At 40.2% G+C, this 19,852-nt stretch overlaps 1 protein-coding gene across 1 annotated transcript in view; it reads left to right on the top strand.

Moving 5' to 3' along the window:
- ATP10B (ATPase phospholipid transporting 10B (putative)) overlaps positions 1-19,852 on the top strand; it is a 62,091-nt gene extending 42,239 nt beyond the window's left edge. The window contains exons 13-23 of the mRNA XM_037398622.1: positions 526-632; positions 1,378-1,504; positions 3,040-3,224; positions 6,549-6,861; positions 8,012-8,088; positions 8,593-8,718; positions 10,079-10,279; positions 12,037-12,117; positions 12,230-12,334; positions 12,787-12,974; positions 15,955-19,852. Of these exons, the coding sequence (XP_037254519.1) occupies positions 526-632; positions 1,378-1,504; positions 3,040-3,224; positions 6,549-6,861; positions 8,012-8,088; positions 8,593-8,718; positions 10,079-10,279; positions 12,037-12,117; positions 12,230-12,334; positions 12,787-12,974; positions 15,955-16,459 (2,015 nt within the window). The 3' untranslated portion in view covers positions 16,460-19,852. The remainder of the gene's footprint in view (positions 1-525; positions 633-1,377; positions 1,505-3,039; positions 3,225-6,548; positions 6,862-8,011; positions 8,089-8,592; positions 8,719-10,078; positions 10,280-12,036; positions 12,118-12,229; positions 12,335-12,786; positions 12,975-15,954) is intronic.

Raw genomic sequence — 19,852 nt, 5'->3', positions numbered from 1 at the left:
GTCATTGAGCTATTTCTGATATGTCTCCTGCAAAGAAGCGCAAGAAGTTTGCGGTGGTCTTTTCTGCACGAAATAGCATATCTAGGCATTAGAAGTATAAAAAGGAGAGTGAGTTTTCTCTAGTGTTACCCTTGCAGATCAGAACTAAGGTATTTATTTAACCTGGGTAGTGTTTAGAATACGGAATGGGCTTATTAAAATTCACTGACAGCACTAATCCATGTGGATTGTGTACCCTGCAATAATACTGTCATAAAGGCTGGACCACAGTATTTCAGCTTGTCAGCAAGAGTACTATAACTTTAACAAACAAACAAAAAAAAAAACCTCCAAGTAATGTTAACTTAAAGGAAACAAGGACTTTTAACAAGCTTTCAGTTTATGCACAGCCTTTGAACTTTTAAAGGAATTTTTATTATACAGGAATCCAGTTTTATCTAATGCCCACTCTTTTTTTAACCTTAGACCATTAGGTCTGCAATGATCTGTGCTTAAAATACAGAATCTTTTCCCTGCATTTCACAGATGACATTTATGCAGAGAAGAGAATGAAAAGAATAAAAGAAAAAACACAGAAGCATCTGGACTGCTATGCCCGTGATGGCCTAAGAACTCTGTGCATAGCTAAGAAGGTAGGAGGGCATTAGCCTAATATTGTTTACAGCTGTGCTCTGTACATGTCAATAGATTTATTAGAAACATGTAATGGTTATAATTCTTTCTGCCTCAGAGAACAAGCCAGACAGAGCGCATCTTTTTGTCCCTCTATTTGATTGCTCTGCAGTCTCTTTTCCCCTTCTTTTCCTCAGTGCGAGCAGATGATGGATTTTTGTTCAGCCTCAAAACATTCATTTCTGTTTCTCTTATGGTAACTCTAGCTGACCTTCCCTAGAGTGATTCCATGCAAGAAATAAAAAAAAACCACAGAGGAGCCAACCTTCTTCTGTTTTGCTTGGCATTCAGCTTTCAAAAATCTTGTCCTCAGCCTGGTTTAGTACATCTTAGCCTGATACTTTAATACAGAAGTTGTCTATGGGCAACAAATAGATCATATTGAAGCTCTGGAGAAATGCAGAGCAACCTTCAGGAATGGCGTGTTTGAAGTCAGAGTCCCAGCTAAGGGCTGTGTGGTCAAGAGTTTCTCTAGGTCGTGGTTTTAAGTCTCAGCTACAGGCCATTTATACAAACAGGAAGGCACGTCTATTTTTCTCATTATTACTAGTTGTTGCAGTCTTCTCTTGGAAAAGTTTGTGTTACTTTAAAATGACACACTACTTTACTAGCCTGGATAGGAGTTAAGTCTCTGTGATCCAGAATGTTAGGATTCTTCTCTTATTTAAATTTAAAAATGAGCTCTGTTTAAACTGTGTTATGCAGGTCTTGAATGAAGATGAGTTTCAAAAATGGGCCAATTTTCGTCGGGAGGCAGAAGCTGCAATCGACAACAGAGATGAGCTGTTAATGGAGACAACGCAGCATCTGGAGACCAAACTCACCTTGCTGGGTAGCTAAAAATACGAATTGTCATTGCATGAAGTATCACTTGCTCTCCTGTGATATTCTTGGCAATCAGACAACAGCTTATACTAATTTATATCAAAAGTCTTCCTTTGAGGTTTGGAAATCTCAGGGCTAGGGTATACAGTCCAATGACAGTGTTTAAGCAAGTTCTCATGCATTTTGAATAGCAGTAACTTTAAAAAAGTAAAAGTTAAAAAAAAAAAAAAAAGTAAAAAGTAACTTTTAAAAAAGTGTGCTGAAACTGTCATGTGGCCGGAGCAAAGAATGTGTACATCAGCTGTTACTGTGGCTCAGCTAACATGGTCGATAATGAAGTTCCCATAATTCCATCATGTGTCTGTGTCCTTAGACAGACCTATAAAATACTGTAAATTAACGTCACATTTGAGCACAAATTCCAAGGGCATTTTGTTAATTAAACTGTATTATAAAAAATGGTAACTTGAACACACAAGCACTTTTGCTAGTGAATTCCTGCTCTTGTTGTATTGTCATGTTTGCTTGCTGCACTTTGTTAAAGGATATTTCACGTTAAAAGTTCCGTGCATTGGCACTTGTGCATCATCCATCACTGTCATATCTAGCAACACTATTCTGTTAAACTATGGAACACTGCAGAGCTTTCTTTTCTATCTTGTTTCCAAACATTTTGTTCCTTAGGAATTTGATTTTCAGAGTTGTCTCAGTCTCATCTTTCTGTGAATAAAATCTATGCCCATACTTCGTTATCCTGAATTTCTGTGATTGCAAGCTATTAGCATTATGGCTTCTCATAATCTCTGCACTGATTTAAAAATTAGAGTAATAACAGTATATGCCATAAGCAGAACCACATAAAAGGTAATGTAGATCTGTCAGAATCTGTTATCTTTGCCAGCTCTTAAGGGTCTGTGTGCTTTCATACTTTATTTCACAAAAAGTGTTCTTTTAGCTTAAATCAATACCTATTTTTAATGTATCACAGCTACAGCATCTTCAAGCTGACCTCTAGTGGAAGAGGTAAGGAGTATTGCAACGTTCAGAGGGTGATTTACCATCAGGATGAGTGTTGGCATCTGCTTCAAAGTTTGCACATTTTCAAAAAGAAAACTTGCTGTACCCTTTCTTCTCCCTTTGATGGGTGAAGTGTCTAACTTGACAACAGGGATAGCATTCATTAAATAGTCACAGTCCATCTTTTCTGGTTGTTTTAAAGGGTCTTAATGCAGTATTTTAAAAATGCGTATGGTATAATTCCTCTGCCAGTACATTGCAATTTTGGATTATTAAGAAGCAATGTAAGGTATCGTTCTAGCTATGAGTAAAATGAAGAGCTAGAACTTGATTGCTGACATATTCAGATCTTAATCCTAATGCAGATCTTGTGCCTGTGTGTTTATTTGCTGGGCAATGCCTTGGCTCAGCTCTTGATAAGTTCAGGGTCACAACTGGGAGTCAAAATTCTGAAAAAAGAAAATAGCAACATGACTTCCAAAAGGAAAGAAAACTCATGCGCTACTCCTTTTCCTGTTTCCCCAGGAGCAACAGGGATTGAAGATCGCCTGCAGGATGGAGTGCCTGACACTATTGCTGCACTTCGCGAAGCCGGGATACAAGTCTGGGTGCTGACAGGAGACAAGCAGGAAACAGCAGTTAACATTGCATATTCCTGTAAACTCCTGAACCAGAGAGACACCGTCTTCACCATTAACACCGAAAATAAGGTGAGTACAGAGAGAAGCACAGAATTCGCAATTTCTCCTTTCTTCGTGTCTTGCAGCTTGACATTGTTTTGCTTTAGGCTGCGTTCAACACAAAACAACCAACGAAAAACCCACGTAGCAACGTTAGGCCAGGAACTCTTTAGACCACATATATCAGGATGAATTAAAACACAAGACAGTTATATAGAGTTTTGTTCAATTAAAATACAATGATTTTTCCAAATGAAAATATTCTTTCAAAAAATTACCTGAATAGTGAGCTTTAGAAAGAAGGTAATATGCAGTTTAAGTGCCTGATTCCTTAATAATATTGATATCTAGCTTTTCACCTTGCAATGGAAATTTCAGTTAGAATGAGATTTTAAACCTAGTTGATATCTGTAGAAAGACATTTGGAAAGTGCTGTATGAGTCCGTCTGGAAAAATTATGCAGGTGTAGATTTAATTGAATTAAGAACTTCCTAGTTGCATGTCCCCTAATAGGATTAGACTTAATTATTTATTAGTGAACAATTTAATCCAGTATCTTTTTGTGTAAGCAGCATTTTACCTTCTTGGAAACCTAAATATAGTTCTTGTGAGCCAGTTAAAAACACAGTCACTTTCTTGACATTCCGTGGTGGTGCACGTAGTTGTGGATGTGTACAGATATTCCCTGAATTTCCGTGGGCAATAGAAGGTCAGGCAGTAGGCAAAGCAAACTTACTCCAAAATGAGGATAATCGCTTCAAGGGCGTGTCTGTCAGCTCCTGTGACTCACTAAAATACAGGGAACAATCTGTGGTGCAATCTATGGCTATTCCTGAAACCATCTGTACAGAGAGAAAATAGAGTCCTACCTTTCAAAGAGGGTAAGTGCCATTAAGGATGGTGAAAATAAAAGGCTTCAGAAAAGCAACCTTGGCTTTTGCAGGTTGTGAAGCAACATAAGTAGGGTACCAGGAAAACCACGCCTCGCTTTCAGGACACAGAATGGCCACCACTGTGCACAGCCTAGGATTTGCCCCTCCGGGCATCCTGGTGGGACAGATGGCTTTCTGAGGTGGATTTAGGGAAAAGCAAGTTCAGGCATCATGGTGAAACCAGACCTGTTTGCTAAGGAGAAGTCAGCCCTGATCATTTCTAAAGCCCAGAAGCAGGGTCCAAAATGCCAGCTGTGATGCCCTTTGTCGTTTTCTTGCTAGTGAGCTCTTCCTTCCTGAGCAGCCCTGGATGCCCCCGCGGTGCCCCAGGCTGCAGCCACTGCCCCTTCCCAGCGTGCTGCCCTGTCCCTTTCATCAGGCGTACGCTGGTGACCCCTGCTCAGCCATACCAGCAGTTATCATGAGACAAGCCCTGCCCGGGATGGACAGGAAGATGAGGTGGGGATGCAGGTTCTTCCTGTGAGTGGGCAAGGCACTGATCTCAGTTGCCTCGGTTTTTCTCCCCACAGAAGAGGGTTTACTGATACAAGCTTGCCTTTCCCTATAAAGCTATTGTGAGGATTAATTAAGCATAGTTAAAGTACAGACTGTTTTTCTTGTGATAGGCAATTTGTATAGAGCAGTTAGATGGCCTACTTTCTAGCTGCTTTTGTCTGCAGTTAGTAGTTCTCCAAACAAGAATAAAATCCTATGCAAATGTCTGTCTCTTTTAATGTCATGGAAATAGGGAAACACGCAAAGATGATATGGAATTTGGCATGGAATACATTCCTTGCTTCAATGTGTAATTTCATTTGATACGCATATCTGCTTTAACGGAAGGCAGAATGAATACATTTAGGATGGAAATTAGAAGATGGTTTCTGTCAGAGAAGTGATGCTGCAGGCAGGACCACCCCAGCTCCAGGAAACACAGGCACATGCACTCACCTATAGCACCCTATACGGCCCTCCATAGGCCCAGGTGCCAGCTGCGCACGTATGGGCGCTTGTGTGAACACGTGTGGTCCAGGGGGCACTGGAGTCGCTCCACAATAAGATTTAGTTCCCTCCCTTTCAAAATGCAGCCGAGGACACTGGTTCTAGCAGTCTCCCAATGGCAGCAGTTGGGGGGAAAAAAATAATGCATACAAAGCATTTAACCCATTAATTTTGCCAAAGTTAACCCTTGAACTGCCTTCAGTGGGAAGGGACTCGGTTTGCCCCCTGAGTCCAACAGCTCATTCAGACACTGAAAATTAAGTATCTTCCAGGCAGAAGCAGAACAAAGAGAGTTTGGAGGATTCATTTACAAAGGCAAGCCAAGGCAAACCAAGAATTTCCGCTACGATTTTTGGTTTGTTCACAGAAAGCCGATGCTTCTTCAACACTTTTTAGAGGTTTTGAGTGTGCAGTCTAGATGCAGCTTTTTATTAGATATCAGAGGTACATTTGATTCCAGAACCTCCCACTTCAGTGTAATTTAAATCTTGCAAACATCCTACACATGTACCTTATGCAACATAAAGTGAAAATAACATTTTAGAACTGAATCATCACTCAATAAAGCTGACAGAAAAGGTAGAAAAGGGAGTGATTAGCTCCTCAGGTATTCAGTGTCATGCCACAGAAGGAGGACTTTTAGCATTAACAGGAAGCAAAACAACTTTTAGATCATTCTGGGGTTTATCTGGTAGTGGTGTGCCAGTTTAGGAGACCTGTATGGGAGAGGTAAAAGTGCACCCCTTAAATCTGTTTGTGTTTGATACTAAGTCACTTCTGGTTGTTTGCATCGAAGAGGTGAATTCGGTCCAAAAGGAAGCAGGTTTGATAAGAGAGAAAGACAGGGGCTGAGTTTGAGGCACATTGCTGGGCAATACAAAGTTTTATTTCTTTAGTTCCAGTGACACACACCTGATTTGTGACCTAGAAAAAGCCAAACTGTAAAAGTTACTGGGTGATTTTGAAAATCTGAATGTCTTGTTTCTCTACTGCAGTTTATTTCTGAGGGAAGAAAATGCTGTAGTATCTCACATCATTCATATCAGAACCAGATTTTTTTTAATCTCCTTTAGAATAGAAAGCAATTTTTTTCTAAATTTCTGAACTCTCAGCATCACAAATTACAAATATGTCCTCCTGATGTGAAGATTATTTTCTTTTCTTTTCTTTTAAAATCATTCCTTACTACAGCTAACTAGCTGATAAGATGTGCAGTGTTTTCACCAAAGGATTTGATGACGCCATTGGCATAATCTCCAGTCTGATGATTTAGTGTGTTTCTCAGTCAGTTTTCCCTAATGTTTATCTGATAGGCTTATAACCCACCGGCACGATCATACAAACACAGACTTTGTAAGGTGCTGTGCTGTAAAGGGAGATGGAGATAACTATTTCTAGAACCACTTCTGTTTTCTCACAGGAAACTTGCGAATCTCTCTTGAATTTAACCTTGGAAGAGGTGAGGAAGAATTACGAGGCTGAAAAACCACAGAGGAAACTTTTTGGCATTATCCCAGCATCTTTCTCAGCCCAGGAGGCCCCCAGCCCTGAGTTTGGACTGGTGGTTGACGGACGGACGCTGAACGTCATCTTCCAGGGGGGGCTGGAGAAGAAGTTCCTGGCGCTGACGAAGCACTGCCGCTCGGTGCTGTGCTGCCGGTCCACCCCGCTGCAGAAGAGCATGGTGGTCAAGCTCGTCCGGAGGCAGCTCGGAGTGATGACCCTGTCGATAGGTACCCCCACCCTGAACCGCACTGTTCTGAAACAGGTCCTTTCTTTATGAGTCATGGAAATGCGTGGACTATATTGTACAATATATTGTATAATCTTCCTGATCAAAAAACATATGGAAGTCCTTTCTTCAGCTTTCACTGAGCAAATCTGGCACCCAACATTTAAACAAAATGAAGGCACCCAACACTCAGAACCCCCCAGCAGTCCCTTTCATGCACACCAGTACAAGCATGTATACACATTCCCTCCAGAATCCCCGTGCTTTGGGCATGGAAAGCAGTCAACACTAGTCACTGGTTTGTCTTTCCAAAAAGGCCTTTTACTGTCAGACTTTCCCAACTGGTGAAAATGGAGGTATCCCCAGAGTGGTATTAAGCACTGAGTTGTTTGGTTTTTACCTCCAAATAATGTGAAATGCTCTGAGTTTCCTGCTCTACTTTTGGCAAGTGATCCCCCTGAAATCCTTGCAGAATTGATTTTTATGACTTAAAACTAAAAAATACACCTCCGTGGGCCAAACAGAAAAGGAAGTGTCTGATGTATTTTAAAATTTCTTGCTTTGCCTTGGAGTTCAAAACATAAGCTTTCAGCCTCCTGCTTCATTTATTTTGCTTTACCAGCTAACCTAATTCACAGTCTCTGCATTGCAGGCAGCAACCATGGCTGTTCTTTCCATGGACATTTGTTTATGTATGTAATATATTGCTGCAAGTTGAAATGAGCAGAATAACTCCTGAAACGGGCTTGTTACGTTGTCAGCTGCAATCAAATGTATCATATAATTTGGAGAGTTCAGTGAAGTAGGGCACTGCAAAGCATGTTGCTGAGCATATGGAGTTCACCAAGCAGAAATATACATAACAAGGCAGACGTAGATGGTGTCAGGGTGTCTGTGCCACCACCCAGCTGGTCCCAATGTCGACCTTAGCCCTGGTGGATCTAGATCTCCTGTAAAGGAGAATGTTCCAACCAAGATCAGAGCCTAGAGTTCATGATTGCTTGATGCTCAGCATCAGTTACCTTAGTTAAGATGCAATGTAGAATATCATTAGCAAGGCTAGGGGTTCTTTTCCTTGTACTGATACAGGCATTTTGTATTAAGCACCCTTTCTTGCACCTTTCTCATTCCCTCCCATCTTCCCATTCCAGGTGATGGTGCAAATGATGTAAGTATGATTCAAGCAGCTGATGTTGGAATTGGAATATCTGGCCAAGAAGGCATGCAGGTATCCCTTCAATTTATTTCCTTTCCTCTTTCGTCATGCAGTCTCTTGCTGCTTCGTAAGTTAAAAATGCAAGTTGGTATCATTACTGTCATAAATTAAAATTCAGTTTATAATTATGGGTCCAGCCAAAAAAGTGTTTTGAGCCAACAATTAGCATGCATGGGCAAACGTGTGTTTGCTCATAAGCCTGGAAAATTAGCAGATGCCTGTCCAGTGTTAGGTTGGCACCTGGTTTCTGAATCATCTCTGCTACAGCATTTCCGGGTTTTGTTGATTCTCTTTCAAGTGTTTTCAGCCCCAAATCCTTTCCCACACATCTCCCTTCCTCATTCTCCTAAGATGGAGAGTTTTGCAGAGATAGAAAGTTCCAGCTGTTTTCCCAAGGTGTGTATTTTTGCTAGAGTATTCAATAATAGAAATAATTTCAATGTTCGTGTTCAAATTTCATCATATTGGGTGGGGAAAAGATATATTGTAAATTTACTTCTATGCTTTTTACCAAAGGCTGTGATGGCTAGTGACTTTGCAATATCCCGATTTAAGCATCTCAAAAAACTGCTTCTTGTCCATGGACATTGGTGTTATGCTCGCCTGGCAAAGATGGTGATTTACTTTTTCTACAAAAATGTGGTAAGATTATTAAAATTCTGTAAGTTTTCATCCTAGCAAGGGTTAAATCCAGGGCTTGGGAGTGTGTGTGTGTGTGTGTTCGTTTTGGTGTTTGCAAGCTATATTGTCTTAGTTTTTATGAAGCTACACCCCTGTTTCTTCACTTTGCAAGTTTATAGTATGCTACCCCCTTCCTAGTAATGTGCTGCATAAAGCATTCTAGAAAATATGGGTTCTAAATATATTTTGAAATAGCATTATTCCAGAGGGAAAAGGACTCGAGGCTTAGTAACTTTTATATGGTAGTTCAAGAAACTTTATTAATAATACCCATGAGCCTCAAAATAAAATTTGCATAAGGAAGAGCAGATTATTAGTGCTACAATGTAGAAGATGACTCTGCACTAAGAATTGGTTGCCTGTGAAACCTCTGAATTTTTGCATTTAATTTGATAGGAACCACTTGCAAGTAATGATGCAGTCATATCTGGCATTTTTATTAAAAATTTAATGTATATGCAAATGAGCTGTGCATTGAAGAATAATGTAAAGTGGAAAAAGCTGATAGTAATACAGTTTCTACAAGACTGTGCAAACAAGTCCATTTGACATGAAATACACTCTGAGCATGAAAGACTACTTAGAATTGAAAGTATCTGCATTTTTTGTAATAATTTTGAATAAAAATTACTTCTTATCACTGTTAAAGTTTGTAGTGGAAATGGAAACTTTTTTTTTTCCTTGATTGGGCATCCTTTTAGAGTTCAAAGGATATTTATTTGCAATGCGAAGTAGTTCTCCAGACTGAGATGATGCTGCTCTATTATCTCCCCAGCACCATTAGGGAGTAGGAGGCCTTTGATTCCGCACAGACAACTGGTTTGTAAAAGGATTTTAAAATCTGGTGCTCAGAGCTGTGAACAGCTTACTTCATTATTGTCTGCTATTTTCTTAAAGAAACCTAATGGCTTTGAAAAAGCTGTATCACAGTGGATCGGTGTGAAGTAGACCTTTAAGGTACACTGCTTTATGGAATAAAGTGCAGAGCTGTCTCCTGACGGTACCTTTAACCAAAATAGTGCATCCTTGGGAGACTCTGTCAATAACCAATGTACTACCTAAACCTCACAGGTGGAACTATGTAAGACACAGACCATCTGTACATTGCAAAATAAAAGGTTGAGATCAGCTGTAACAGTAAGGAGCAGGCGTGGGGAAAGGAAGGGGATGTAAAGGAGAGGCCACAGGAAAGGTGCAGCTTCACGGTTCCCACAACCCAAAGAAAAATGAAATCACCTCAGCCTGAAGGATGTGCTGCTGCACGTGTGGGGAGCCACAGCTCAGCTCCTAACAGGATGTACTGTTTGTATCTGCTTCACAGAGCTACGTCAACCTGCTCTTCTGGTACCAGTTCTTCTGCGGGTTCTCAGGCAGCACTATGATAGATTACTGGCAGATGATTTTTTTCAACCTCTTCTTCACCTCCGTGCCCCCTCTTCTCTTTGGAGTCCTGGATAGAGATGTTTCTGCAGAAACACTTCTAGGTTTGCCCGAGTTGTACAAGAATGGACAAAATTCAGAGGTATGTCTTGATTGCTTGATAAGCCAAAGGACCACAAGTTTTTTGGTTTTGTGAGGAGGGAAGGAAGAGAAGAATTCAGACTTCCTTGGAATCAAATGATCCACTTATGGTTTCTAGTTTACTGACATACACTAAAAGAAGGTATAATTGTAGCTGTCAGAAGAACTGGTGAACATGTGTTTGAAGTTTTTCCTTGGAAGTGAGGCTGGGTGCTTGGTCATGGTTGGAAGATGTAAATGGGAAAGTTTATTCTGCCATTAAATAAATGGAGCGATCCTGTCTGGTACCGATGTGCTGCGTTATAGTAAGTGATGTGCTAGTGAATCTGTCCTGTGTTTGGCGTTTCTGGTCTGAAGAAGAGATGAGGGAGCAAATATGTGTGTGTACGTATATATGTACATGCCATATATCGAGAAAATTTCTCAGTGAAGACATTGGGAGAAATAAATAAAACACGATGAGAAATGTAATGAATGAGGGTAAAATAATTTAGATGGTCCCTGCCTAAACTTTGCTCAGATCTGGTGCTTCGCAGTCTCAACCTACTGACAAAGCAAAGTTTATTGAAAAGACTACAGCAAAAACCGACAAGAAAACACAAACCCTTAAATCAATAAACAGCCCGACATTTTTTTTTCTACTCTCAGGTTCAGAAATACATAAAGGATTTTGTCACAGTTTGGTGTCTAGACTGTTCCAGGCATGAACTCATTCATTTATTTGCTTCTTTTACTTTGACTAGTCATTATTGGTAATCTTCAGAAAATACGCCTGGATTATGTTATGTTTTTACCTCAGTTTGCCTGTCAGGTTTAGCAAACCAGTCTGACCTCTGTATGTTTGCGAGGAGCACACATATACAGACGTACATACCTGGTTTGGCACAGACATACAGTACAGTAGCAGTTATTCCTAAATTCCTAAATTTTGAATAGGAAACTATGAAAATGTTTGTGAGTAAAAATTTAAGTGGCCTTAGTTTTAAATCACAAAATTGCAAGGTATTAAGGAATTCTTCTCTCTCCTCCTTTTTTCCTAATACCTACTTTTATTATCCTGGATTGTGATTTTTAGCACTGATGAACACCGCTGATTCTTATCATGTTTAATGTTGTTTTGAAAAACTCAGGCAAGGGAGTGCAGAATTTGAGGGTTCTCTGTAGGACTTTCCATCTGTTTTCTTAGGAGCTCTTAGACCTCACATATATGCAAATATATATGTTCCTTACCATTTTGAAGAGGTCATTGTTGTTGCTTCAACATTTTGTCTGCATTGAAACAAGAGGAGCCCAGCCTTCTCCCACTCCACTGGAGCTGTGGACGCATGGGTCACTAGATAAGTTTAAATATGACAAGTAGTCAAATTAAAATGGCACTAAATAGATGTTTCAGTGGAACCTTAACAGAAAGGATTTTTGACCAATTTTATAGCTCTAGGAAGAGCTTTGTTTGAAAAAGAATTTGATAGATGGGGTCTTCTGGGGAGGGTTGGGGCATTCAAGACATTTGGCTTTTAAGACCCTTAGCTGGCTGGTTAGTCTTCCTAAGGTCTGTCTGTAGTTAACACAGAGGAAAAGCCTGTTCAGAGATAAGCCCTCAGTCTGTAGCAGCTGCTCAGGAGGCATTTACTCATGAAGGGAGACCAGCTAACTATAATGGTAGTCTGAATGGAAGAGAAACAGACAGCAATTACGTCCGCAGGACAGACTAGAGATGCGCGTCCCCTTACAATGACTGTTATCTATGAACTCCTGCAGATATACAAGCTGTCAACTTTTGTTATTACAATGTTGGATGCCTTCTATCAGAGCCTCGTTTGCTTCTTTGTCCCCTATATGGTAAGTAACCAGGGTCATTAATACTCTCATTCTCCTATCTTCCTGAAAAAAAACAGAAAAAATCACTTCTGAAAAGTCAGGGTTCATCACAGTCTATCTGCCTGTTTTCTAGACATACGAGGATTCTGACATAGATGTGTTTTCCTTTGGAAACCCCATCAATACCATCTCCCTCCTGACCATTCTCTTGCACCAGGCTCTAGAAACGAAAACATGGGTATGTGTTTGACCTGTCCTGTTCACGTGACTTTTTCTTTTGTGAACATAGCATACTGCGTAGGCATGACATTGTCTTTCAGGGTCATTTACCTGAATTCTGGGTCACAAAAAGTAACAGATGCACTGAGATTTCAGAGGTGCTAGGGTTATTAGCCTCAGGATAACACCTTCCTGTGAGTGACAACAGAATTTGCTTCTACTGTGCCCTTGGACAGGACAGTACACAATTTTTACGTACTTCTATCTATGCAGATGTGTTTCTTAAAGAACTGTATTCACTGTCACTGTTGTTTTGTAAGTTAATTTCCAGGTATTTCTCCTACTGCACTATTCAGTAACATGGACTACTTACTGGATATGTTCTTTCCAACCTGTCTTTGTATCCTCCTGTCTTATACCCAAAGCCAGGGTCTCAAAAGCATCAGTCATTTCATGCAATCCTGCTTACAGACCCTGTTCCAGTTGGCGGCGATGATGGGCAGTGTGGTGTTTTACCTCATCTTCTCTCTGATCTACAACGCCACCTGCGTGGTCTGCAACCCTCCCACCAACCCCTACTGGATCATGGAGAAACAGCTTTCAGACCCCACCTTCTATTTACTGTGTCTTATCACCCCGGCCATCGCACTCTTGCCAAGGTTTGAATGCTGCACCCTTTTCCTTTCGATTTTCATTTTGTGGATTTATAGGCATTTGAGTGACATAACAATAATGATGTGTATAGATATGTGATGTGTCATGCACATGTGTTACACAGGGATCAGTGATAAGAGTGGAAATCAGATGCCCGGGTTCAACTTTCCAGTTCATGAACCATTAATTTATTCAGTTATATAACCCTAGATAAGTCACTACAGATCTACTGCTTTTGTTTTCCCATCAAGAAAATCTTTCTTTCTGCGGTGCTTCAAAGTTTACCAGTACAAATCTGCTACATAATTGCTCACTATCGTAAACACAATGTTGTTTAGCTGATGAAGATAAGAAAGCAAGTCTTTGAAATATATGCTTTGAGAGTTACAAAATGTATTCTCTTTGATGAAGTACATTACAGTGTACTTACATTATTGTACAGTGTACGTTACATTATTCAACCAAATTTAAGAACATGTTTCTACATGAAACAGTTTTCTGCATCTGGAATTTTAGTTTTGCTCGGTGCAACAAATCAGGTATGTTAAAGGTAACCGAGGCTGAAGAGTATTTGGAGAGGGATAATTATTCTGATAGGCTGCCAAAAAAAAGAAAACCGTTTGAAAAAAATCATGATTATGTTCCCATGTATTATATAGTAACCGTACTACTTTTGGTGCTTAATACCTTAATCATTCTGTAAGCAGATAGGGTTTGTCTGAGTTGCACCACTTAAAATCTTTATTTGTGCTTGGACAATGAAAGAAATGGTTTTGACTGTCTTGTTAGTCTCCTCATCCTAATTGTCATGAAGTAGCACAGCATACTGGTATTGCAAGAATGAGGAAAAATATTTTTAGTATCTGATTTTGTATGTGCTTTAAGGCATTAGAATTTGAGCCTTTGTTTAAAAAGGGACCTTCAAGACTAGATACTATTTTTCTTCAAATTATTTTTATTATTTCCACATGCGAGTTGAGACGCTCTTGTGATTTCATGTTACATTATATAACTTCAGGTCAGGCTAAACAACACGTAGCTCAGTAAGGTCTCATGTCTTCTAGGCAGGGCATCCTTCTCCACCCTGTTTTACTCCTCTGTGGTCTTTGTTTTCCGATCAGCCCTCATTCACAGTGTCAGTTTTGACCCTGAGTTTTCTACTGAGGGGTACATCGAATGTGGTTAAAGAACTTGTATCTCCATCTTGGGAATTCAGCAAGGTTAAGATAGTTGTTGCCTCAGCAGGATGCTGAACTTAAAGATTTGTATCTTATAATCTTCAGAGTTGGAGGACTGCTGTTCCTCCATGTAGGTACCCCAGATTATTTTCTGCAGAGTCCTCAGTTCACAGAATATCCACCCCCTAGTTTCCGCTGCAACTTAGCTGTGCCGGCAAATCACAGCAGTGGTGAAACCACCCTTTGTTAAAATGCACTGAATTTTAAGTTTCAGTTGGTTCATCTCACCACACCGTCTGCTCCCGATCTCCTTCAGAAACCAGTTGGAGCCTTAAGATTCCCATTTATTTCTAGAGGTTTTGCTAAATCCTTGCTCTTCTCGACTCTTCCTTTTGCTACTGCCTTCTGTGCTAGCTGGTGTGTCTGAGATGCTGCAGGCACTCGGGGGGACCTGCCTGCACCCTGCCTATGGGCAGGCTGTTCTCGAAGCACCAGCTGTACTTTGCGGTGCATCTTCTGTGCATCTGCATCTCAAACCTGCCGCTGAACCTTGTTTTGGGATGCAAACTACACAGCATGAGGTACTAAAACCTCGTGCTGAGTCTGAGTCTGAGAGGAAGAGATCTGAATTTCGTGTCCGTTCAGTGGCAAGGGAAGGCACCGTGTCTCTTGGAGGGTTTCACCATACGAACCAGCTGTGGAAGGCAGGTTGTGGTCTGCTGGGAAGCCCTGCAGCACCCCGATGGGTAACCAAGTCTCACACTCTGCAGGTCTCAAGGCAAGGGCAGGAGCAAATAAAAGCAGTTCACAGGATGGGAGATAGTTCTCTTTCCCTGCTCTGGCCTCCTGTCTGACCAACCTGCAACTTGCACAGAAGATTCAGAGGACAAGATGATCCACACCAGCTAGACACAGGTTGACCTGGGCTCTCTGTAGTTATGCGTCGATGCCAAGCTGTAACCAGCAGTTGCACAATTCCCAGACCTGAGATGCTACAGGATTGACCAGCCTGAGCACAGGTGCAGCAAATATGTATTTATCCACTCTTACTCGTGCAGATAGGTCTGAAATCCATTGCCTTAGACTCCCTTTCTGTACATAGTCTAGTTTGTTAAGCTTTTTAATCTTGTTATACTTATTTATGCATACATTTAGCAGCAGGATGTGAAGACAGGAGCTTTCTTAATGCAATTTCAAAAAGTCCCCACGTTTGTTTTAAAATGCATATTGAGGCCATCTATGTAAAGGTCAAATCATATAGAAAGATGCTTTGAAAGAGACTTTGGTTTTCAGACAAAACTAACATGACGAGAGAGGACGTGTGCTCTCTCACTGCACACAGTATATAGTTACATAAGTTCTCTGTCCTACAAAGGGCAGGTAGGACACATTTTCCTTTGCTGGTTCCTGAGAAAATCCACAAGCTGAGGTTTTTAAATTTCTAGGTTTATATCCATCAAAATAAGATCCCTGCTTTAGCCTGTTTTGGCAGTATAAATATAATCTCAGTCTTCTCAAATATTGCATCTCTTGGTGAGCTTCTGTGTCTTTCTTGCACTGTTCATCCATCAAGTGGTTGTATTATCGTTTATTCAGTATTTATATACATGTTGTTGACTCTGCCGGTCAAGATAAGTGTGTAGTTAAATGTTGCGTTAAGATCCAGGAGTCAGCTTTCATCTACCAGGTATAAGGTGTCTACCAGATGCCTGTAGATCAAGAAAATTAGCAACTGGATTTGTGTTATGTGATGCAGATTATGGAAATAATCCACTGGTAAGAATCCATTCTCTTCCTCTTTCATCAGGTTCTTTATTCTTGCTCTACGAGAAACTTACGGAGCATCTCTGATTCTGAAAGCACAGCAACTAGATAAACTCCCTAAAGACAAAAAGGATCTTGAAATCCAGAAATTGAGATCAAGAAAACAAACTACTTCTGGTGCACCTGTAGCATCACCTGCATCTAATGATGACCTTGACCAAAATAGCAGCCATTTATGTGTGTCGCCGTTTTTACATGCAGCAGCAGCAGCTGTGTCTCCTAGGGACACAGGTCAGGTACTTGCTGCCTCTGAGGTGAATCCTCTCAGGAAGTGGACACCTGAAGAAGGCTACTATTTTTTTAATAAGTGGGCAGAGGAAGAAACTACTGCAACAAGCTCTTCAGCAGGACCTTTCTCCAGCCATTACCCTCTTGTACCCAGCAGGGGAACAGCTCCTGGACAGGACCGTGGCAAACTGATTAAAGATAACACTAACAATTTTAATCATGGAAGCCATCGACGATCTGTGAGTGCAGTGACCCTCTGAAGAAACATTCAGAGATGGGATCCACAGGCTGTGGGGAGAAGGATACCATAGGGAAAATCAAATGTCTATTTCTACTTAACCACGATGCTGACTGCAAAAGGAGAGAGGGGCATCTGGAGTAGTGCAGCAACATCTCTAATATGCAGTTTTTCCTAAGTGCATATACAGTTTGGGTTTGTCATGACATGACTTCTTGATCTTCCTGGTTTTGTCTCATTAGAGGAATGTTACAAGAGCATCACACAGTTGCTGAGAAATGTACAATTACTTTCTTTCATCAGGAATATTTTTCTTTCATGGTAATAGAGAATAATTGTACTGGTGATGTTTCAATGTTATTATGCTATTGAGGTAATAGAAAGAGAATCCGTTCTATATTAAGGCAAGTCTTAGAGCAACACATCCCACTCTAGCTTTTACTATCAAAGTCTTAAAAAGACCTTACTAACTTAAAAATCACAGTTCTGCCTGGGAAAAAATGTTACCTCCTGATCCTAAAGGAATTTGCAGAATAACAGCATTGGAAAGAGACTAGAGAATGTTCCAGTTTTTAATATATGGACTTTATACATATAGCAACAGCAGGTCTATTGTCTGTTTTCCCTGAACAGTAAGCTCAGTATTTTTATGCAGGCAGTGCTTTGACCTGATGCTGTTAAGAAGAGGACAAATGAGTTTATGAAGTAGAAGAATGCAAACACTGAACTACAAGAACTGACAGGATAACTCAGGGATAAGTGGAGTCTACTTCTTCATACCTACAAAAACAGACAGATATAACAAGTCAAATGCAAGGATTTATGTTCTAGAATTCTAAAGTTGTCCTTGCTTTTTCATCTAGAAATTCCCTTTTTTCCTTCCATTCTTTAGATTATTATGTAGTGTCACTGCATTCAATCAAGTATAAATCATGCTCCTCCCCACAGCTGGTTACATTCAGTAGGTGATGGAGATCTCAATAATGGAGATTTTGACAAGCAATATATGAAGGTCACTAATCACATTGCAAAATACACAGTGTAGAATGACCAAAATATGCATAATACCTTCATCCTTTTCTGTATCTCAGGGCAAAAAGATGCAGGAAAAAAAAATAAAATGTCACCATCATCACTACCTATTGCAATGCAATGAAAGGTGACTTTGGTATTTCTTATAGAAATGTTGACTAGTTAACACCACTTCCCAAGTTTTTCTTCACAATGTGGGGTGAAATCTTAACTATATTTTAGATTCCAGTCAGCTGTACTTTAGCGAATCTGTCACTGGTTCTGATTTAAGTAGGTTTTTAGCCTTTTTTATACATGCTATATTAATTTAGCTGTTTAATTTGGCTATTTACTACCTATCACAATGTGTGATCTGTTTAATAACCTATTTAGCACATATTAATTCAACCTCTGTGTTATAATAATTACTGTAAGTAGAGTCTTCAAGATGTTACTTTAAAGCAACTCAGGCAAAACTCAGTAGCATATCTACCACTGGGATTTCTGGCGGGCAGAGCAAAAGCATACCTAGAACTGCAATTGTTAAAGTATTAATTGTCAGCTGTAAAACAATTCAGAAAGATAATTTTTGCATGATGTACAAAATGAAGGGAATTAAGCATAGCTGAGATTATTGTTAATGGAGTGTGAGATTGCTCAGTTGTTTACTCACGAGCTGGGAATGGACATTAGGTGACAGGACCAGATCAAGCCTTTATGATTCACAGCCACGTTTTTACATTAAACGGTCCATTTCCTTTGAACTTAAAGATGCCAATTTCTTATAAATTTTATTACAAAATGTGAAGTGTTTTTATAGTAATAAATGTAATGTGGTCATGATTTGCTGTGCTGTTGTGAGGAGCGAAGCAGAGGCAGAAGAGCACTTTTCCTACTGTCATCCATGAGTGACAAACCCACATTTTCGGAGGCCACTCCTCTATCTAGTGGTCTATGCTGTAGGGATGCTTATCATAAAAACTAAATAACAATTTATCTAAAGAGGGGATAGGGGTGGGGAGTGGGACTGAGCATATATGGAAAAGGGCCAGACAGGTTATATGTTTAAGCAAATCTGGAAGATCTGTAACATCTCTGGATTTAAAGTCAAAAATTAATTTCATGTTTTCTCATCACAACTTCTGCAAAACTGTTCTGCCACACATTTTGCCCTGACAGTTGGGCTGAGGTTCAGAAATGACATATAGTTAAGGGAGGGTCCTTTTAAGAAGGGGAATGAAGGAAGGATTGCTTATTATCTCAGCAAAATAGTCCCTAAAAGCTCTATAGTGATGGAGTCCCTGCTATTGTCAGGGGATGAAAGAAGTGGAAGGCAGTCCCTCTCTAAGTAGCTTCTAGGCTGTAACTAAAAATAGTTACTTCAGTTAAAAGAAAGAAAGAATCCAAATTTGCATGGCTGTCTTAAATAATTCTACAGCTAGACTTACAATCTGTTAATTCTGTGTGTGGTAGATGATAACAAAATGGTCCAATAGATCCATTTACCTGGAGAATTTGCAACATAGAGGAAAAGCATCCCTGATCCTTGAGGAAAGAGAAAGCTGAAACAACCAGAAACAAAAGGCAGCATCAGGCAAGACCTGGCCTCTGCATCCCAGCTGGCTCCCCAGCTTTACAAAGCTCTCCCCTGACACTCCTCCTCCTGGGTGATAATGCCACCAGCCCTCCCCCAGAGCAGATGCTGCCATAGTTCAGGACCTACATTCACTGCTAAACAGTGTGATCTTTCCTATGCTCCTGGGTGAGCAGTGGTTGTGAACTATCTCCTGTTCAAAAGATGGTGAGCAGGCAGTTTCCTTTGATCATGAGGTAAATTAGATGACACTGTCAATCCCTTTGGGAAGCAGGACCTAGAGGTAAATGTTTTCCAATGAAAGCAAACCTACAGCAAGAAAGCAAGCCTTCCGATGCATTCATTTGCAAGAGGGGAAACGTGTTTACTAAATGGGTTATTTAGACCTGTCTGGATTTCCAAGCTAGCTTTTTTATTTCAAGACATATTTAATAATACCATCAAGATACAAGTTCCGTTAGTTCTAACGCGAATGCTTCACAACAGAACAGGCATCTCACTTTTTAATGTATTGTCTGGTGATATTCAACATTTCGTACATTTGGACTATAAAACACTGAAATGAATGTATTTTTGTGGAATTGATGCATATTTTCTATTTTAGTCTATGTTGTTATTATAATAATGATACTGCATAAGTGACGGTGCTTTGAGCTATACAGAGCTATACCTACATGACAAACTGAAGGTGGCATCTCATATAGAGGTGAGCAGGAGCTGACTTACCAGGTCTGCTGGCTGAGTAACAGATGCAATCCCAGGCCGCTTGCAATGGTCAATAAAGAGCCATCCGTCATGTTCTCAACAGAG

The sequence above is a fragment of the Falco rusticolus genome, chromosome 8, assembly GCF_015220075.1.
Source record: "Falco rusticolus isolate bFalRus1 chromosome 8, bFalRus1.pri, whole genome shotgun sequence".
NCBI lineage: Eukaryota > Metazoa > Chordata > Aves > Falconiformes > Falconidae > Falco > Falco rusticolus.
Note: the sequence above shows the minus strand (reverse complement) of the source record. Positions and strands in the feature narration are given on the sequence as shown.